Raw genomic sequence first — 23,191 nt, forward strand, 5'->3', positions numbered from 1 at the left:
GCTGCTGATATGCACTGAAAGTTTCTTTGAAGAATAGTGAATACAATTATATCCTGTATAGAATATTTACATCAGATAAATGCTGTATGTTTAGGAAATGAAGTTGTAAAGGAAGTATGTAGGGTGCAACTTATCTGTATTTATGATCTGTAATGATTTAGTTGATGATAGTCTTCCTTTATGAAAACAGTTTTATAATAGAAATGCTACAAACTATTGCTGTTGTCCATGGTGCTTTAGGCTGTTGTGCCGTGTCCTGCATTGGTGAATGGCTGACATTTCACCATCATTCCTGTAGAATTTGTGAAGGCTGATTGAGTGAAAAAGTAAAATGGGAGTATTTATACCCGGCATTTGAACTACTCGGTGGTTCTTGTCCTTTTTGTACTAGTTTCTAGACATTAGATGGCAGTAATCCCTCATCTCCGTTGTAGTCACATGGGTGGATATCTATGGCTTCTCCGTTTTTTTCTGTGGCGCAGGTGATGACCAGATTGATTGATTGACTTGATTTCATCAAACAGGATGGGATGTCTGCAGTGTGAAGTGTGTTGACTGTGGTTGATTTTGAGAGCTGGAGACGTATGTGCATGTGTGTTTTTTTTATGGCAATGCACCGGCCCATCTCCGTAATATAGATGTTAGCCACTCACCAACCAGGATGCTGTACAACAGCCTAAAGCACCACAGGCAACAACATTAGCTCCAAACATGAAAGTCTAAGATGCAAGATCATAGACTGTTGTGTGCTACATGTATGGGATATACTGTACATAGATACCTAGAAAGTGTGCCACAGCATTACTTGCTCACCTGGCATTAAGAAAATGTGAAATGTTATTAGTACTCCTTCTCTCCTACTCTTCTTAAAAGATGTTCAGTTCAGTCAGGGAACTCGTGGTGAGAATCTGCTACATTGTCCATTCGTCTGTTCGTACCTGCTGTAGTAGCCAGTAGTTCTCTAGTCTGGCTCAAAACAAGACAACTTCTCTCAGTTCCCTTCTCTAACAATACCTATGTGCCACATTACATAATCATAATCAGTTGGATCGCCAACCTTCGGAGGGAGACTGCGTCATAAGAAGAAGTAGTACAGTATCTTCAATACGGAACCCTAATGATATTTATCACTTACAATTGAAGGCAATACGAACCGTCGGACAACAGAATGTGGAAGGTGCTGGACAACCCTGCCGAGGAACACAAATTGGTGACCCTCTCAAACTCGGGGAATCATGTTTCTTATGCTATTGTTTATTAAACATAAAAGTCTATCCTTTGATGCGGAAAATTTGGTCTGCAGTTAAAATACACTAATTCATGAAATACAAAATTCTTAAAATGAACTATTTCACTATGGGAGTGCTCACAGACACTTGCGTTTGTGGTCCTGCCCTCAGAACCTGGGTGATATTCCATGAACCAAATAAATACAGTCAGATTTAAATTTGATATCAAAGGAATTCAAAGTTTTAAAAACAAAGGTTAAGCAGTAGCTATTGGGAAACACAAGTAAGCTAACAGTAGGGTCGGGGGTGGGGTGGGTTGAGGAAGGCTGAGGTTCGAATCCCGATCGATTCTGGGTCTAGATTTTCATCTCAAGAATCATGTGACATCGGGAAGGGCATCCAGTCTTAAACCCTGGGCCAAAACCATAATGAGCCTCAGAAATAACTGGGATATACTGTAGATACCTCTCCGTTTTTTTCTGTGGTGCAAGTGATGACCAGATTGATTGATTGACTTGATTTCATCAAACAGGATGGGATGTCTGCAGTGTGAAGTGTGTTGACTGTGGTTGATTTTGAGAGCTGGAGACTTATGTTTAAGTAAGCTAACAGTAGTGAGTAAGTCGTGGAAGTGGACGGATGTGTTTTCCCAGCATTCTGAAGTGAAGTTGTTTTACCATGGGTTGCACGTTGGAAATTTACCGGGCGAGGATAGGAATGTGGTACGGGCGGGTGAAGCCCTCCTTCCCGTGACAGTGTGGTCTTTCCGGACCTAGTAACTTGTGGTTCCTGGCAGTGTTATAGCGGCCTTATTGGTTATTGATGGTGTTGATTTGAACCCAGGACCTGCAGTGGAGTGTGATGTTCAGGCTCCCACAGAAGTGATAGCAATTAAGTGTTCAATGTGTGCAAGAACTTAAAGAATGGAATCAAGTATGTGATGTGTTCAAAGTTTTTCCACTTCGGCTGTACTAAGGTGAAGAAAGAAGATTGTCTGGACAACTTTTGGTTTTGTAGAATTTGTGACACTGTGGAAAATATGAGGGAATTGAACAAGGCAAGAGACTTGAAAATAGAGCATCTAGAGCGGAAACTTGCAGAATTCAACGAAACAGTGAAAGCACAGATAGAAATTATCACAAAAAGGAACAAGGAAGCAGAACCTGATTATATTCCTACAGTTGACTCAGGGAAGGAAAGTGATTGGATCATAAAAAATTTATATGACATACTCAGCATGGGTGACTCGACAGTATGCTGGAGTGGAGATATTTCAAGAAGGACTGGTAAAAATGTACAGCGTTGTCTGGAAATAAAAAAATTGGACAGCTGTCTCAGCAGGTTGAAAGAGTGGAAGATAGCGACGATATGCAAGTGAAATTAAATGGCGTATGGCTTTTAGTGCCGGGAGTGTCCGAGGACATGTTCGGCTCACCAGGTGCAGGTCTTTTGAGTTGACGCCCGTAGGCGACCTGCACGTCGTGATGAGGATGAAATGGCGATGAAGACGACACATACACCCAGCCCTCGAGCCAGCAAAATTAACCAATGATGGTTAAAATTCCCGACCCTGCCGGGAATCGAACCCGGGACCCCTGTGACCAAAGGCCAGCACGCTAACCATTTAGCCATAGAGCCGGACGATATGCAAGTGTTAGTGCTTCAGGTAGGGACCAATGATCTTAGAAGAAAGATGTCAGTAGACTATTTAATAGGAGAGGTGTATGAACTGGCAAGTGCAGCTAAAAAGACATACCTCTACGGCGGGTGAAGGCTTTGAATGACCAGATGGGCTGGGTGTGTCCGCAACTGGACTTGGTGTATGTGGAGACGGATTGCTGGACAAGAGACTGGGACTTTGCGCGAGACAGACTGAGGTAAATGATACCATGTGGATATTGTCATTTGTATTGAATCATAGCTGAGTCATGAGTTAGGAAACCTGCCCAAGAGAGTCATTGAAACGAGGAGGGCTGCCAACTGGAGCTGACGAGACCATAAGACTACTGCAGGTGAATTGTAAAAGCGTGCAAAATAAAATTATTGAATTTTGGAATATTACTGAATGATACCATGTGGATATTGTCATTTGTACTCAGCCATAGTGAATGGGAATGTAAATAGTAGCAATAGAAGGAACAGAGAGTCTAGAGGTGGTGGAGTTGTTTAAAAAGGGTTGATGAGGATCATGAAATGCTGTGTGTGCAAATCATTGATCAAGGGAATGCCAATCCCATTCAAATATAGGAATATATAGGGCACCTCGTAACAACTTCTTGGTTCTCAATAGACTGTACGATGTTACATGTACAAGCAACAGTATTCAGAAAAGTTTTACAATTCCAGACATAAACTGATCTGGCGAGGCTACGGGAAGGAGCTACAGTCAGGTTGCGGTAAACAAGCTAATTAGGGATGGTGGATTTACCCAAATAGTAGACTTTCCTACTTGAGGAAACAACACTTTAGATGTTTATCTTGTAAGACCCGATGACGTACATTATTTGCTGTATGGCAGTATCAGGAATTAGTGACCACTGCGCTGCAGAATTAAATATTAGACATCCGTTAAATACTAAAGTAGATAATGAGGAGAAAATAAAGGTCTACCAGTATAGTAAAGTTGACCCCTTTAAATTCCAAGTGTTTCTATATCAAATATTTCCCAGGTGGGCATCACAAAGCAGGTACATAAACATAGCATGGGATAATTTTGTTAATGTTATTAATAGGGCCGTTGAGCAGTTTGTGCCTCTTAAATTACAGAAACAGGACCCAGATCCAATAGGAAAATTAGGAGCCTTAAAAGGAAAGTGAGGAAAGCGTACAAAAGTCAGTTTAGTTCAGAGCATATGAATAGGTTTCACAAGCTGTTCTAAGAACTTGCTTCTGAAAAGAAAGCTGCTCATGACAAATATATGAAAGGTGTGCTTTCTTCCAAGAAAATGGGTGGAAAAATCTCTAAGGATGTTGGGAAAAGGAAAGGAGCCAGCCAGGATGTGTCGGTGATAGTGTGCAGAGAAGGTGAGGTAATTGCTGACAATCTACTAATAGTTAATGAATTAAATCATTGGTATAGGAACGTATTTAATGAGCAGAATAGCCTGGCAGTAGACATTATCGATAATACTTGTTCAGGTAAGAATTAAGAACTTAAGGGAAAATAAGTTGACAGGGCCTGATAATATTGCTTGGGAGATTCTGAAACTGGGAGGTAGAGCTATTCTTCGCTATTTGGAAATACTATTTACTGTGTCTCTCAACAATACGCAAATTCCGGATGACTGGAAGAAAGCAACTGTAGTTCCGATTTTTAAACGGGCAGCAGGCTGCTAATGGATAACTACAGACCCATTAACCTTATTTCCAATGTGTGCAAACAAATGGAACACCTCATTTCAGAATATCTAAGGGAAGAATGGGAGAAAAGCTTGTGGATTAATGGATGGCAACATGGTTGTAGAAAAGGTTTCTCCTGCAAGAGCCATATGTAGTCACTCTTTGAAGATATTAGCGAGTCATTAGGCAAAGGTGTGCAAGTTGATGCTATTATAATTGATTTTGCTAAAGCATTTGATGTACCACATGATATTATGATCCAAAAATTGGTGGAAACAAACATTGATAAAATGGTGGTTCTGTGGATCCGGAAATTTTTGACAGACTGCACGCAGAGGGTAAAGGTGGGAAGTAAATACTCCAACGAAGTTTCTATAATGTCAGGAATAGTGCAGAGTAGTGTTACAGGACCACTCCTATTTACAGCGTTTATCAACGTTCTGCCGAATGAAATTCAAAGTGACTGCATAATATACAGAAAAATACAGAATGCTAGCGATAATAGGTTATTACAAGGTGATACAAATATACTCCATAAGTGGGCACTCGGTAACAAAAAGAAATTCTCGAAAAGGCAATCTCATAAGAATCGGAAAGAAACATAGACAAGGGGACTTTCAATATTGTCTTGGATCGGACGCCCTGCTAAAGTGTGACTTATGCAAGTACTTAGGAATCCACGTAAAGAGAGATCTAAAATGGGACACCCACATAGGAAGGGTAATTACTAAAGCATACAAGTCCTTACACTTCGTGATGAGGGTGCCAAAGGGCAGCAGTTCCCAGGCGAAGGCACAGGAGTATCGTCATCGTCGGCAGTTACTCGTTTCCGAGTTTACAGATTTCCTGGCTAATAGCTCGCTTCATTTCATGGTAGTTTGTATTTAAACTTCCGGTGACTATACAGGCCAATCCTTACGTAGAACATACGTCCACACATTGCGCAGCTGAGGGACAGGGACATCTTGGCTGGGTTTGGCGAAGTTTGCATTCCTGTCACTCAATATATTCATGTCTGCGGCGTTCTTGTTCAAAGTGTTGAACTGAGGCACAGTCACTTTGCCGCCAAAGTTAACGGTCCTTGGCAAGTTTTTCCCAGGTTTGTAGGTTTATTTCTGCCATCTTTAAGGTTTGTTTCAGTTGGTCTTTGAAACATCTCGGGGAGGGGGGCACTCCGTGGTCTTGAACCGGAACCAAGTTCACCATAGAGGATTTGGCGTGGTTGTCTGGTGTTATTCATATGGCACACATGTCCTGCCCATTTGAGGCAATGGCCAACAATCAATGCTTCTACACTCTTAGCACATACTTTCTCGAGAACTTCAACATTAGAGACGTAGTTTTCCCACTTGATGTTCATGATGGAGCATAGTTTTTGCTGGTGAAAGCGCTCCAGCTTTTTGATTTCACAGCGGGATAAGGTCCACGTTTCACAGCCGTAGAGAAGTGTAGAGATGACTACAGCCTGGTACACCATTAGTTTTGTGTGAATTGTAAGGTTCTTATTCCTGAAGACTCTGTGTGATAGTTGGCCAATGGCCACACGGACAACACGAAGCCTGGTTTGCACATCCTGTTCTGAAGTACAGCTCTTTGACAAGATACTCCCAAGGTAAGTAAAGTGGTCTACTTGTTCTAGTTTGGTGTTTGAGATGATAATGGTAAAGTCTGAGATGTTAGTCCCTGGTGCAGGCTGAACAAGTACTTTGTTTTTTTGGCATTGATAGTGAGGCCAAAAAGGTCATATGCATCCTTGAAAATGTTGACTGACTGTTGCAGTTCCTCAGGTGTAAGAGCCGGTGATGCGGTATCAGCAGCATACTGCATTTCAGTTATTCTAGTAACATTGGTATGTCTTCGCGATTGAGTCTGGCCAAGTTGAAGAGGCCACCATCAAAGCGGTATTTAATCTCTATGCTGCGGCTGTCTTTTGTTTCATAAAGCATGACCGCCAGATACAAGGCAAACAGAGTCGGAGCAAGTACGTAACCCTGCTTCAATCCATGCGTGATTGGGAATGGTTCGGAGAAGTTATTTTGATGGAGAATCTGTCATACCATCATGAAGTGCTTGCACCAGGCCCACAACATGCTCACTGAGCTCGATAGCTGCAGTCGTTTAAGTGCGGCCAGTATCCTGTATTCGGGAGATAGTGGGTTCGAACCCCACTGTCGGCAGCCCTGAAAATGGTTTTCCGTGGTTTCCCATTTTCACACCAGGCAAATGCTGGGGCTCCTTCCCAGTCCTAGCCCTTTCCTGTCCCATCGTCACCATAAGACCTATCTGTCGGTGCGACGTAAAGCCAATAGCATATATACAAAATGCTGAGGACAGCCAAAGCTTCTCAGAACTGCCCACATAGCGAGTCTTGGAACACTATCAAAGGCCTTTTCCAGGTCAAAACACAAAATGGAGAGGCTTCTGTTACATAAGCAGGTCAGGTCATAAAGTATAAAGCATAAAGTAAAAGGTAGAGCAGAAAACTAATTTAGTATATATTTGTTTGTAAATCAGGGAATTGATAATTGGAATGCATTACCTGTAGCTGTCTTAGAGCCTTTTCCCAAAAATGCAAGATGCTTCAACAATAGACTCCAGCATTCTGTAAATTGTGGTAAGTTTCTACGTGATGGTATCAATTTTAATGCAGCGCTCAACCCGCTGTAAATTGTAGTATTAAGGTGTCTGAATTATTTAAGATAAGTGTGAATTTGTATATGAACTGCTGTGTTTACAATTCTAAGATAATAGTAATTGGACTGCTCAGTCTACTGTAAGTAATAGTGTGAAATTTTGAAATACTTAAGGTACGTGTGACATTGTATGTGACTGTGTTGTAATGCTAAGCTAGTTGTAGTCTCAACCTATAGTATTGTAAGCCGTAGTGTTTCAAAGCACTGGAAATACTTAAGTTGTATGTGAATTCTTATATGATGATGCTGGATTTAGAATGTTAAACTAGTAGTACTACTTATGATTTTTCTTTCCATGGAATTGCTTGTTGTACTCTTGTTGTTGTTGGATAATTATGTTTTATCTTTACTTTATTATCACACTACTATAAGTGATCATTGCTACTGGGATATTTCCCAATTGCAATGTATTTATTAGTAGTAAAAATAATAATAATAATAATAATAATAATAATAATAATAATAATAATAATAATAATAATAATAATAATAATATCAAGGGGATTCTAAAGATATGATCATGTAATTACATACTTCCACATAATTGATATGTGCTGTGAGGCAGCAGTATACCCAACTGCAAACCTATTTTGGAATTGAAGATTCCTTAAGCACTCATTCTGCACTGATCATAATTTAGTTCCTTGCTAATACCTGATTCACACTCCACTAATGATGGCTGTACACTTGGATAAGACCTGGAGACAGAGGAAGGTATTAAATAGACTTCGTTATGATTATGCAGAGATTCAGAAACCAGGTGTTGGATTCCAAACTTTCCCAGGAGCAGACCACAATTTGTTGGTCATGCAATGTCGTCTGAAGTGGAAGAAATTGAGGAAAAGAAGGAATACAACAAGATAGGATCTAGATAAGTTGAAATAGAGTGTGAGGGATAGTTTCAAGGAACATGTTGCACAAGGACTAAATAAAATTGCTGAACGAAACCTAATAGATGAAGAGTGGACAGTCATTAAGAATGAGATCAGTAGGATTGCTGAAGAAAAGTTAGGAAGAAAGGATAGATCAAGTAAGAATCAGTGGATAACTTGAGAGATATTAAACCTGATTGATGAATGGTGAAAATACGAGAATGCAGAAAATGAGGCAGGCAGAAAAGAATAGATGATTAAAGAATGAAGCAGATAAAAAGTGCAGGTCAGCTAAGGAAGAATGGCTGAAGGAGAAGTGCAAGGATGTTGAAGGTTGTATTGTCCTTGGAAAGGTAGATGCTGCATACAGGAAAATCAAGGAAACCTTTGGAGAAAGGAAAACTATTTGTACGAATATTAAGAGTTCACATGGAAAACCACTTCTAGGAAAAGAAGACAAGACAGAAAAATGGCAGGAACATATTATTAACAATTGTATTAAGGGAAAGAAATAGATTATAAGGTTCTGGAACAAGGAGAAACTGTTGATGCTGATGAAATGGGAGACCCAATTTTGAAGTCTGAATTCGACAGAGCCTCGAGAGACCTAAATAAGAACAAGGCACCTGAAATTGATGACGTACCCTCAGAATTACTGACCGCCTTTAAGGAGAAATCATCATGGGGAGGTTATTTCATTTAGTGTGTAAGATGTATGATACAAGAGAAGTACCATCCAATTTTAGACAGAATGTTATACCTATTCCCAAGAAATCATGCGCTAAGAAGTGTGAAAACTACTGCACCATTAGTTTAGTATCTCACGTTTGCAAAATTTTTAACACGTATTATTTACAGAAGAATGGAAAGACGAGTTGTAGCTGAGTTGGGAAAAGATCAGTTTGGCTTCAGAAGAAATTTAAGAACATGTGTAGTAATCCTGACTTTACTTCTGATCTTAGATGGTTCAATTAAGACAAGTCTTCATACATGGCATTTGTAGATATAGAAAAGGCATTTGATAATGTTCATTGGACCAAGCTAATTGAGATTCTGAAGACTTTTCGGGATCAGATACCACGAAAAAAGAATTATCTATAATGTGTACAAAAATTAGTCTGCGGTGATAAGAATCGAAGGCTATGAAAAAGCAGCAGCAATCCAGAAAGGAGTGAGGCAAGGTTACAGTTTGTCCCTTCTCATTTTCATTGTTTACATACAACAGGCAATAAAGGAAATCAAAAAGGAATTTGGAAAAGGAATCCCAATCCAAGGATAGGAAATCAAAACTCTGAGATTTCTTGATGATATTGTTATTCTATCTGAGACTGCAGAAGATCGGGAAAATGATGTAGACACAGTCTTGGAAAAGGTCTCCGAGATGAAAATTAATAAATCCAAATCAAAGTGAGTATTGTTCTCAATGAGTCATGTAGAACAATTTCTGGCTGCCTAAAATCTACATCTGTCTGTAAACTATACTCCGTGGCAGGCATAGACCCTCCTGTGGTACATCATGACGTCATAGCACAGACTGAAAGAACAAAGTCAGTAGAGGACCTAGCTCACCCTCTCCTTGGTCACCAACCTTCAAGGAGATGGCTCAAATCAAGGAAAAGCTTTGAGTGGACAACAACAATGTTCACTGCAAAACCTGAGGTAGCCATGCCACAGCTATAGTAATCCACTATACCACCAGAGGGGATGAAGGCCAAAGAAAGCCTTCCTGCAGTCCACGACACCAACTGGGAAATCTGGCGATCACTCAACAGACTTAGGAGTCGTGTGGGGAGATGTAGAGTTAATTTACATAAATGGGGATACCTAAAACTTTCAGGCATTGTTGCACCTGCATACCTGTGAACTGTGCCCATACTCTTGCACAACGCAAGAGTTAATGGTAGGCTGTGATAGTGCTATGAAAGTGGCCCATTTCTGGGTGAAGATCATCTAATCTGAGACATTTTGTTTATTTATTTTTCAATTGTATAATCGTAACATTCCTTTACTGCATTGTACGGTATTGCTTATAACTCCAGTGAATAATAAATTTATAAATCTCATTTATATTCCGTATTATAAGGTTAAAGAATTTTACCCACCTTCCAATACTTATTTTATTTTTATAGCTAGTTTTTATGCATATATCAACATGTGCCAGCTTAAATTCTAGCTAAACATTATAAGAATATGTTTCAGGACTGACTTACTTGACTTAATTCCTGTTACTCCTGGGTGGAGCATAGGGCACATACGTGAGCTCTCCATATGACTCAATTTACTACCACAGTTTTGATATTCTTCCAGGACTTCACAACTGACGCCGCTTCCGCTTCCACTGTTCGACGCCATGTTATCCTTGGTCTCCCTCTTCTTCTGCCCCTTGTGACCGGTATTGAGACGGCTGTGCGGAAGTCATTGAAATCTCTTCATTGTATTTTGAAAAAATCATCTATTGTTCTAAAAGAAATTAATTATGTTGTAGAAAAAACCTAATTATTTGGACATTTGAGAATTGGACTTATTGCTTTGAAAAAATCAATCTATTGTTTCAAAAAATTAATTATTTTATCGTTTTATTTTATTTTTCTTAGTATGCACAAGCTTACGGGTGTATACTGTTATAATTGCGGGGTGGTCTTCTTGGACCTGCGAACAAAATTATTTATAATTGGAACTCTAAAGAACATTTATGTTGAAAACATTTGTACAACATTATTATTAATATTTGAAATCATGCATCTAGCTTTTGAGGCAGCGTGTACCTACACGTGCCATTTTTAGGATTTTTCCAGTTGCTTCCTGTTATTCCAAAAAGAATTAGATCATCAAGAATGAAGAGACCTCATTGGTCAGAATAACGAGAATTTTAATTGGTGAATGTGAAAGTCGGCAGTAAATTCTGTGTCCTGATTGGTTACCTGGTGGTTGCACCATTTTCGGCTTCTCGCTCCTTCGTGAGAGCAAAGTTTGTTTCTGCATCCTTTGATTCTGACTAGCCTAGAGGGCGGACGCGCTTCGGCTTCCATCCCATCATGGGATACCTACCTCGGGGTAAGCACTACTTCTTGTTTTTTTTTGTTTGTTTTTTTTTGGACTTAATCTAATTTAATTGTAAATTTTTCTTCCACGTAGGAGTTTACCCTCGATATTAACATTCGCCATTTAATAATCAAAATGACTTAGCTGTTCAGCTAAGCATCCCCCTTTTTTTTTTTTTTTTTTTTTTTTGGAGGCATTTCCCTTTTCTTTTATTGAAAGAAAAATTGTAATCAAGATGTCATAACCTTTGCTCGGATTTGCCTCCGGTACTTCAGCATCGCTTAAATCGTGCCCTGAAAACCAATGTTTCTTGCTGGACGTGTTTTAGGTTAGTATACTAGGTTCCGGCGCCTCTGTGTTAAGTTTTTTTTTATCTCCCCATTTCTGTTTCTGTGTTAATCTTTTTACATGTTTCTTTTACCTCGTTTGTTATAGGGATTAACCCTTTTATACATCATGTAATGTTCGCTCTAATTTTCTTCCTTAAATGTAGTTTGAAATTGCCATCGTCTATATATGAGGTTGTTTATTTACGTTATTCTTTTTTGTTTTGATTTTGTTCATCCTTTTTAATCGCTGTTTTGTTAGTTCATTTAATTAAAATTTTTAAGAGTGATTACCGTTTACATTTTTTTCCCCACAACGCACACGTAACCATCCACCCTTTAGAGTTCCATGCCGCTTCCCACGTCCTTTATAGTTGTCACATTTGTCAACCTGTTTATTTACATGTAACGCAGTTTTCAGTCGGTAAATTTTGCAAGTATTGTAACCGTTTTTATTTATTTTAATTCTTAAGATCTATTAATATTATTATTATTATTGTTGTTGTTGTTGCTGTTGTTTTTTAATGTAACCTGTAAAGAGGTAACACAGGAGCCTCTTTTGGAAAGCTGTCAGGACTTTTCTGCAGTGTGTGACCTATACATTTCCATTTACGTTCTTTTATCTGGATTTCAGCCTTGCATTGTTGGGTTCACTCCCACAATTCCTGATTTGATATAATATCTGGTCATCGCACTCCTAGGAGGATTCTTAAACATCTGTTAATGAAATCTGGACCTTGCATATTATCTCCCTAATCATCTTCCATGTCTCACACCCGTAGAAGAGCACTGATTTCACATTTGTCTCAAAGATCCTCAATTTAGTCTTTGTTCTCAGTTCTCTGGACTTCCACACCAGCCAGAGCTGGGCAAAGGCCCCTTTGGCCTTGTTTACCCTAATTTGGACATCTTCATTTGCCCCTCCACTTCTGGAAATAATACTTCCTAGGTAACAGAAGTTGTCAGCTCGCTCTGTCTTGTTCTCTAATACCAGTGGGTCTGTGTTTCTGGCACTGATCCTTAGCTCCTTTGTCTTGGCAATGTTTATTTTGAGTCCCACCTTTTGTGCTTCCGTTTTGAGGTCTTTCATTTTCTCAGTCATATGTCTAAATGAGTAAGATAATAGACCTATATCATCCGCTAAGTCCAAATCTTCCAGACGATCCATCATTCCCCATTGTATTCCCCTCTGCTTCCCTTCAACCACTTTTGTCATGACCTGATCTAATGTCGATAAGAACAGCAAAGGTGAGAGCAGGCACCCTTGTCTCACTCCCGACTCTATTTGAAAGGGCTCTGATAGGTCTCTGTTATGTTCCAATTGGCAGGTGTAACCTCTGTATAGCATTTTGACCATGTTGATGATTTTCTTTGGAACTCCCATACCCCTGCATCGCTCTCCAGATTGCTTGGTGCTGTACACTATGAAAAGCTCTTTCTAAGTCAACGAATGCCAAGTACAGTGAAGACTGATATTCCATGGACTGTTCTACTATAATTTGTCAGCTATTTATTTGATCTATACAGGATCGGTGTTCTCTAAAACCTGCCTGCTCTTTCCGGATCTTAGCTTCCAATGTTTCTATCGGTTCAGTATGATTCTCGAAAAACTTTACTTGGTATAGACAAGAATGTAATTCTTCGCCAGTTGGTGCAACAAGTCAGATCCCCCTTCTTTGGTAGTCGTATCAAAATTCCCTTCTTCCAATCCTCTGGGAGTGTCTCCGTCTTCAATATGTCTTCAAACAATGGCAAAATCATCTCAGCAGTCAACTTGTAGTCTACATTCAACACCTCCATCACAATATTATCCACGTCGGGTGATTTGCTTGTCTTTCAGCTTTTCAGTGACTTTATGACCTTGGTCTTTGTTGGCAGGTTGATATTCACTCTCAGTTCCGGAACCTCTCGATAGTCTTCCTCTCCTTGATCCTCGTATACCATGACTTTGTTTAGCACTTCTCTGAAATGCTCGTTCCATCTTCTCATTTGTTCTTCACTATTTGTAAGCTTCCTTGGATTTTATTGGCCTGCGCTAATTGAATTTCTTTTGAGACAGCTGTTTTGTAACATTGTAGAACTGTTTTGAGTCTACTTTAAGTGCTGCCTCCTGTGCCAACTCTGCTAGTCTATTTACCGGATTCCTTCTATCATTTCTTGCTGCTTTCTTTATTTGTCAGTTCAGTTCGCTGAACTGTTCTATCAAGCTTCTTTTCTTTGTTTCATCTTTATAATGATTTAGCTATGTGTTGATATCTCTTCTCTCATCTATCTTCTTCCAGGTATTGTCTGTGATATCCATACCTTTCTCCTGTTTTGCTTGAATCCCAGTATCTCCTCACTTGTATTCAGGAAGGCTGATTTTATCCTTTCCCATTTTCCATTAACTCCCATTTCATTTGGGACTCCTCCTGCGTTATCTAGATCAAGTGAACTGTACCTTTTCTTCAACTTGATTACAAAATCCTTTTTTAATGTCAGCATCTTTCAATTTTTCGACATTGAATTTTTCTCTTTCTACTTGGTTTATTTCTTCGGTTTACTGCAGCAATCTTCGGTTTAACTTAAGCTATTACCAGGTGATGGTCCCTTCCACAATCTGCGCTTCTTGTGTTCCAAGTGTCTAAGAGGGATCGCCCTCTCGTCTGGCTAATTGCAAAGTGATCGATTTGATTTTGTGTTCTCCCATCTGGCGAAACCCATGTTACTTTGTGACATGTCCTGTGAGGAAAATTTGATCCACCAATCACTGAATGGTTATTTAGGCAGAATTCAACAAAGTGCTCTCCATTGTCATTCTGGACTCCCTCTCCTTGTTTCCCTAGAACTTTTTTCACCCCATCATTTTTATTTCCATTCTTGGCATTTAAATCACCCATTTCCATTTTGATCTCTTTCTTCTTAATCTTTGTCAGGACACTTTCAAGCTGTCCATAAAAAGGGTCCATCTCTTCCGGCTCTGCTGTTTCCGTTGGTGCATAGCACTGTACCAGATGAATATTTCTAACTCTTGTCTTGAATCATGTTGTAATGATGCGGTCTCCCACGACGTGGACGAGGGGTTGGACTCATGGGAGACATGTTTCAGGAAGGAACTACTTAATAAGTATCAGAAACACATAAATTCAGAAAGATATAACAGACACTCGACTATAAGTCAAAACATGACCGAATATAATCCCAGCTTTACCACAATACAAAGAGAGTTGACTATTTTGCAAATTTTGAATAATGGTAAATTGGTGAATAGTTTGGAAAACCTTTACATTGAGATCGATCAAAAACATAACCCTGGCCAGAATATAAACAAGATAACTGATAGCATCAACATTTTCTAGATGAAGTTACTAATTTGGATTCATGTAGGAAGATCACCAAAAAGAATCCGATAAAACATCCTGTGTGCCTTCCCTCGCACCCCACCATTTTCACTCTCAACGATATACCTATCACTCAACCTTCCATCTCCCCTCCTCTGTTTCATCCTTCACTCACAGATCAACCTCACAACACATGCAGTCAGTCAGCTGATGGCATAAGGGAAGGAGGAATATAACGGGGCTGACAGGGACGTAAGAATTTCTTTGTTTTCACTCAGCACTGCCACTTATTCACGAGGTTCTTTACTCCCTTTTAATACATTTTATTTCCTTTCATTATAGACTCCCACTAACATCTCTTTATTTTTATTTTTAACCAGGAATTATAATCAACTAAGGTTCTGATGTTAAGGAGTTTCCCCCAGTGATTGTAGTTTAAAATTCAAAACTCAGTACATATTACAAGTTAATGGAATGTACAATGTATAATATCAACAACATTTTTATATTTAGAAGGAGGAAGAACCTCTTCCCTTTAAAGACTAATGCCACAACAAACTATATTATCAATATGAGCAATGACGTGTTCAGTGTTTTAATTCTTTACGGAAGAGCATTTTAACTTCATTATCATCTTTAGTGTTCCCATTATTTTATGTGTGCCAATATTTGTACTTGATATGTTTTTTAAGCTGAAGATGTTTCAAAATGGAATGATACATGGTCTTGTGATGTTTAAGTAGAATTTAAGCTGACACGTTTGTATAAAAACTAGCTATAAAAATAAAATAAGTAATAGAAGGTGGGAAAAATCCTTTGACCTTAGTTGAATAATAAATTATTGAAGATGTGCCCATAAACCTCAGTGTTTACCACATTGTCATACAAAATTCAACAATTCTGGTAGCTGATACTGCGCAACACAATGCACTCGTGTTTTATGGATGATATTATAATTTTCAGTACCACAGTACCTGCTGTTTTGTGCGTTTATGTAACCCGACAGGTGGAACCATGCCTCATCTGTAAACCAAATTATGGAAATAATGTCTAGGCTTGCAATAAGAAGAATCTGAAACCATTGACAATAACACATTCACTTTTTTAGTATCTGGATTTGCATGCAATTTGTATGTTCGTAAGCCCGATTCCTATGCAGCTCTCTAATGTGCCTTATAAGTACAGTAGCCTGTCTCTTCGCTCAATCGGCACAGCAATTTCTTTGGTGAATTCAGTAAACATCCTCAAACATCATCAACACAATCTTGATTTAATTCCTAGTTCATTTTCTACTCTTACGGAGGAACAAGCCACTGTCCCCAGCTTTCTTATAATCGATAAAATTGTTGGCCTGATTGGAACATCACACACACCAAATTCTCTTTGAAATGCTCTTTATGTTTCAGTCAAGGAATTTGTCTTCCAGTACGTCTTCACAATAAAAACATGCTGACGAAGAGATTATTGCATATTCATTTTATGACTACAAAAACTAGACTGCAAACTAATTAGTAATAGCCAACAATAATCATAATAGTTGACAATAGATGGTATAGATTTTCTCAGAGCCACTAACATCATTAAACTCAATTTCTAGTTTGCACTCGCTTCTAGTAGGAAAATGAAATGGCGTATGGCTTTTAGTGCCAGGAGTGTCCGAGGACATGTTCGGCTTGCCAGGTGCAGGTCTTTTGATTTGACTCACGTAGGCAACCTGTGCGTCATGATGAGGATGAAATGATGATGAAGACGACACATACACCCAGCCCCCGTGCCAGCAAAATTAACCAATTATGGTTAAAATTCCCGGCCCTGCCAGTAATCGAACCCGGGACCCCTGTGACCAAAGGCCAGCACGCTAACCACTTAGCCATGAAGTTCTAGTAGAAATTATAACTCATTCAAATTATGATGGTTTATATGGACCTTGTTGTAACTAGTATTCGCATCTTAAAAGATTGAAATATGAATTATCATGTAATATTACAAATTACTTATTATGGTATTAACAAAAAATAAAGATGTTATTCCTGCTTCACTCCTTTCTGGGAAGTTGCTTCAAGTCCCCTAGCTCGTAATATTGCTGTTTGATTCATGGACAGATTGTAGATAAATCTTCTCTCTGTACTTCAGTCATCTACAGAATCGAGACAAGCACCTTATCAAATGTCATTTACAGGTCTACGAGTGTCCTAATTGTGAGCTTATTTTTCATCAACTTAGATGTGCAGACTCAATTTCGTATTATATTTTATTTGTTTCTTCAGGAATAAATCTGATCCATCATGCTTATCTCAGCATCAGCTTTTTGTTTATCAGTAAATAATTTGTGTTAAATCATAGAAGGTATTGGAATAATATTTGTCATATTCCTTTCTGATTTGTTTTTGAAACATAGTGTATTTTTATTCTTCAGGTGTTGCTGCAGAGTTGTGATTCTTTTCAAGATCGTCATGCTCTGTCATTTCTTCAAGTATTTTATACATTTTTTGTGTCCATCAGAAAATGGCTTGGGGATGAAGACAGCAGTCAGCAACCATGTAGGAAAGAAGTTAAATCCTCTACGAGTATTGTTGAGAGTATAGTTAAATATCATGAGAATAAGCTGTTATCAGATTTGAAAATTGATGTGCAAAGTGCAGAGGGTACTTCACCAGATAGTGAGAGTGAACTCATGGCTGAGCTAAATGAAGACGATGGTAATAAAACTAAACCGAAAGTACCCAGTTATGTGGAAATGACAGAAGCCATTCTGAAACGATGTCTACACTTCCTGCCCTCCAAGGATAAGCAGTGTAAACTGCTTGCTCTAGAGACGTTACAAGCAGGTCTACTTATCCTGGCAAAATGGGAAGATCAACTGTTACCTGTAGTGCACCTCATCTGGTCACCTCTGATTGGTCGTTTTGAGGATGCCTCAGATCCTCTCATACTTAGTCGTAGCTTCTCCCTTCTTCATACGATGGCCTGCCTTGCTAAAAACTTCATACGTTCCAGAACCCTACAGTAAGTAAAATACGTAATTGTTAGTCCTCCAGTGGATTAGTCTTTCTCATGATCAGTAGACTTAAGTGCACTCAGAATCTTTGAGAGAGAACCAGAAAAGTTGTTTTAGTATTTCATTTTATTTTAAAGCTTATTTTTAAACCCATTTCATAGAGTCATTCCTGTCTGTTGCAGGATTCTTATTATTGAATTTTAGTACAGCATTGGCGTTGAATTATAATAGAAGACGTCCAATTGTTGTTATGGCTGAACGATGTATAGGGCGAGATTCTAGACTGCTGATAATTATATAGTTTAAATATTTCTTTCACTTTTATGTTATTGTTTTGCGGTTTATAGGGTAATTTTGTGTGATACTCTGAAGAGTGAGTAGTGCCATTTGGGCCATCTGTGGTGATAAATTACACTGAAGAAAATGGAAATTGCAACACCCAGAAGGAGTGGTGCTACATTGCTGCAATTGAACATGCAGGACGAGTGTTCGGTTGTGATTCGATGATTACACTTTCAGGTCCCTCTGACCGAAAGTTTGGACAACAATCAATACAGGATGCGCCCACCACGAGCTGCAATACATTGATGAATTCGTCGAGGCATGGAGTCAGTAAGGCCGTGGATCGCTTCCTGAGGAATTGTGGCCTATGCTTGCTGCACTGCATGGGTCAGTTGTTCTAGAGTTGTGGGTGGCTGAGGACGGTCGGCCAGTTGTCGACCCATCATGTCCCGCACATGCTCAATAGGACTGAGGTCCGGGGATCTGGCGGGCCATTCTAAGGTTGTGATGTCTTGGTGAGCTTCTCTGGAGATGCGTGCAGTGTGAACCCGGGCATTGTCCGGCTGAAACATCCCATTAGCAATGTTCACCATCATAGGGACAACCACTCGATTGAGTACCCTATCACCGTACTCTCGAGCAGTCATAGTGCCCTCAACAAGCACTAATTGTGATTTCACATTAAAGCCAATAGCTCCCCAGACCATAATGCTTGGTGTTGGCCCTGTGTGCCTCTCGACAATAAGATCTGGGCGGCCCCTCTCCCCGGTACGTCGGCACACATGATTCCGGCGATCACTGCGGGCAAGACAGAAGCGCGATTCATCACATAAAGATGACCCTATGTCATTCGTCGACTCACGTTGATCTTTCTCGACACCAGGCCAGCCTTACACGTCGCTGTTGTGGGGTCAATGGAACACCCTCTGCAGTAACACGGGCTCGTAAGCCAGCTGCACGCAGGCGATTACCAACTGTTTGTTGTGTAACGTGGGGTGCCACAGCTGCTCGAATTTGCGCTGCTGTTGCATGGGATTCCATCCGGGCCATCCGAATGATGCGGCGATCCTCTCTCACAGTCGTCTGTCGCGCTGGGCCTGTGCCAGGTCTACGAGTGTGGGTACCTTCATTTGACCACTGCTGCCATACACGTTGTACTGTAGATGCCTGTCGGCCAACACGTGCAGCTACAGTCCTTAGCGATAATCCAGCCTCACATAGCCCAATTATCCGAGCCCTCTCAAACAGCGACAGTTGTTGATAGCGTGCTCTTCTCTGTCGTCGAGGCATGTTTGACGGGGAACACATCACTGCACAGACTGTGTCAACTATGCTACACCAGAGACCGTATACTGGAGTTGATTCCTCCGCGACCAATCACGTGGGGAGACCTGTAGCAACAATCCAATGGGTCTGAAACTTTGATCGTTTACATACCTACATGGCACCGTTCCATATCTTGAAAATCAACACAAATGACCAATGCCTTCATGGTGTTGCAATTTCCATTTTCTTAAGTGTACATGTCTCTTTGTTCTCATCCCTTTTACAGTAGTGATTTTATGATGACTATGGTTCATCCCTTTTGTTTACAAGGTTACTAAGGAATGATAGTTTAGAAATTATTATGAACTTGCATTTTCTATAATTTTCCATTGGTTTTCCATGGTTTCCCATTTTCACACCAGGAAAATGCTGAGGCTGTACCTTAATTAAGGCCACGGCCGCATCCTTCCCACTCCTAGTCCTTTCTTGTCCCATCGTCACCATAATAAAGTTTTTCTCACTTAATTATAAGGTTTTTTTTTTGTTATCCTAAAGGGCTTTACATGGAAGTTTGTGTTTTTTTGGTTATTACGACAGGGTGATAACACGTTAAGTAAATTGTGTTCTGCTTCTTTTGATATTATTTGAGTCACGTTACACCTCATTGCTCATTTACCTTCACTGCACTTTCCTTCACATCTTTAAAGACATTCTATATGTTAATGACTTCTTGGATTGGCATTGGTCCCATGAATTGTGTCAAATTACACAGTTATCCGTTATGCCAACTAATACTCTATATTACGAGAGTTATTAATCATCTTCTTGAATTATTTAATTTGATTTCATGTCTGCTGAAACGTGTGCACAGTCTACAGCATTGGGTAATTCATCTACTTTTGTTGATTGTAAATTATATGGGAAGAAGTTTACTAGTCATGGAATCAATATTAATTTAGCTTGGAGTCATAATTCCCCACAAGGTCCTATACAAGTGGAGGCATAGATTTAAATGATTATCATAATTTGACTAATAGCTCAATAATAATTGAAAGGACTCTTGTCACTGATTAGTTCTGTTGATGGTTCAGGCACATTTTCAAATGTTGTTCAAAATGTGTGTCAATTATCACTTCAGTTAGGGAAGGCACCATTCATAAATCTACGACTCATGCATTCAGTTCTAATCAGAGCAAGGTAATTAATTTTTTTACACACATAGGTTTTATGGCGATGGTAGAATAGGAAAGGGCTAGGAGTGGGAAGGAAGCAGCCGTGGCCTTAATTAAGGCACAGCCCCAGGTGTGAAAATGGGAAAACATAGACTATCTTGAGAGCTGCCGACAGTGTGGTTCGAACCCTCTGTCTCCCGACTGCAACCTCACAGCTGCGTGCTCCTAACTGCACGGCCAACTCACTGGGTAATAAAAATTATCAGCCAGTTCTAACATTACATTATTTTGTGACTGTAACATTACAAAATCAATTTGAATCAGATTCCATTCCAACTGAGCCTCCGTGACTCAGGCAGCAGCGCGCCGGCATTTCACCGTTGGGTTCCGTGGCTCAGATCTTGGTCACCCATAGAACCCATGTTCCTACGGATTGTCCACTGGGAGACGTTTCTAGCACGACCTGTGTTGAATTGAGCCGTGATTTGTTGCACGGTTACCCGTCTGTCACTATTGACAGTCCGTCTCAGATGTCGCCGGTCACGGTCATCGAGGGTGGCTGGACGGCCGGTCGTTCGTCTGTTGTGGACGGTGACACCCGCATACAACCATTCACGATACACCCTGGACACGGTTGAGCGTGTGAAGCCAAATTCCCGCACCACTTCCGAAATCGCACTTCCCATCCCTCGGGCACCGACCACCATACCCCGTTCGAACGATGTCAGCTCACGACGACGTTCCATGTTACACCTGTCACATGCACAGCCACTGCTCACAAGGTCTCCTATACAACTGCCGCTGGCACAGGGGTCATGTGGTGTGCAGACAACACACCTGCGCATCAGTGCACCGCTATCCCATGACATTTGCTCAGTCAGTGTATACCATAGTAGTCCTGTATTGTGCAATACATTTAGAATAAGCAGCTTTGACCAATTGTATCTCCTGATTTTCATATCTAAATCTCCTGATTTTTTGTTTTGTAAAGTTGGCAGGTCGCCTGCGGGTGTTCAATCAAAAGACCTGCATCTGGCGAGCCAAACTTGTCCTCGGACACTCCTGGCACTACAAGCCATACGCCGTTTCATTTTTTTTATTTATGGTAACATTGCTTTTAATCACTACATTCCTACTGATGTTTTTGTAATGACCTATGTTGACTTCAGTTAGGAAAACCACAGTCTTTCTGAGAATCCCGTAGCGAAGTAGGGTACATCAGCTAGTGGTAAATAAATACACCTATGGGATTGGTTTAAAGCTATTGTTGAGGAGTGTGAAAATGGGTGTGTGCCCTTAACCCATTCACATACAATTTAACTGAACTTACTTATGCCCTGGTGTACCATTTATTTTCATTACTTTGCATGACATTATCACCGATGCTTAAAAAGCATGCTTTATAGCAACCTAATGAGAGGAAATATCCCAACTACTGTCAGAGGTACTTTGCAAAGTCTTTATGTGTATGGTAGATCATAAAACAGTAATGTACGTGCAGCACCATCTTGCACCGGTGGCATTCAAATGAAGATTCCTTCCTCAGACCCGTGTCACACAGACTTTGCATCTCTGTGATGGGATAACCTTCTTCATTGTTGGGGTTATTTTCATTGGAAAGTGCCAGTGCCTCCCCTGAAGTCTCAGTGGTGTATCCTAAGGGCTTGGGCATCCTCATTTTGGATAGTCAGGCAAGGTCACACTTGCCAACAGCTGTTCGGCCAAATTGATCTGGAAGCTGGTAAAGCCTTCTCACTTCTTGTCAGGGTTGAGGAGGCGATGAATGATTTTGGAATTCATAAGTGTCATGTCTAGCATGTAGAAGTATATATTTTGTATCCTTTTACATCCTTTGCCATCAAGGGGAATGATGCGAGTCTCTGGTTATGGGAATCAACACCACCCATTCCACATTTGTAGTCAACAACAAAATTGGGTCTGAACTTTTTCTTGCCATCATACTTTACCACTTAAAGGTAATCTGGCCTTTATTTCATCCACTGGTGTGGCATCAGATGTAGGCCTAAAATTCAGGACACATTTGATGGCAAAACAACACTTTGTTCACCCCCACCAGCGCTCACGCCACTGTTACACGAACTACGTTCGCTACTTTCACTTCCACTAAATTCTTCGTTGCTTATTTCTATATCATTGTCACTCTCTTCTAGAAATTCCCTTATAATCACTTTATCACTCAACTTGGAGGCAGCCATGATTTCACTTACGATGAGGTTGCTAAGATACAGGTTATTCTTTCCACGGAATAACTGCACAGAAGTGTTTATCAAATACATCAGTGGAATAAAACAGTGCTTCTATCTGTCAAGAGGTTACGTTACTAATACCAAATCCTTTCACAAGGGAAACCGGCTTGGAGCGAGTCCGGAAATATACACTACGCGGACGGGGAGATCCGTCTTTGTACCGGAGTGCAGTCGAGAGCCAGGACAGAGAGATCCGTCAAAGTACACCAAGCGGTTAAAGGTGGTAAGGAATGGGAAAGACCCACTGTATTATAACAGAGAAATAAAAAAATTAAGAAGTTACTGGTTAGAAAGTAATAGAGGTAGGAATGGTTGTGGAAGTAAGGAGAGATTGAAGGGACTTACTAGAAAATTGTATTAGCAAAAAAAAGCCAACTAAGGATAA

General features: G+C 40.1%; 1 protein-coding gene across 2 annotated transcripts in view; it reads left to right on the forward strand.

Annotated features, from left to right (window-relative positions):
- Tti1 (Telo2 interacting protein 1) overlaps nucleotides 1-23,191 on the forward strand; it is a 160,561-nt gene that overhangs the window by 109,078 nt on the left and 28,292 nt on the right. For both annotated transcript variants that reach the window (XM_068228387.1, XM_068228392.1), the window contains one exon: nucleotides 17,238-17,827. In XM_068228387.1, coding sequence (XP_068084488.1) covers nucleotides 17,238-17,827 — 590 coding nt within the window. The remainder of the gene's footprint in view (nucleotides 1-17,237; nucleotides 17,828-23,191) is intronic.

Source organism: Anabrus simplex, chromosome 1 (assembly GCF_040414725.1).
Source record: "Anabrus simplex isolate iqAnaSimp1 chromosome 1, ASM4041472v1, whole genome shotgun sequence".
Lineage (NCBI taxonomy): Eukaryota > Metazoa > Arthropoda > Insecta > Orthoptera > Tettigoniidae > Anabrus > Anabrus simplex.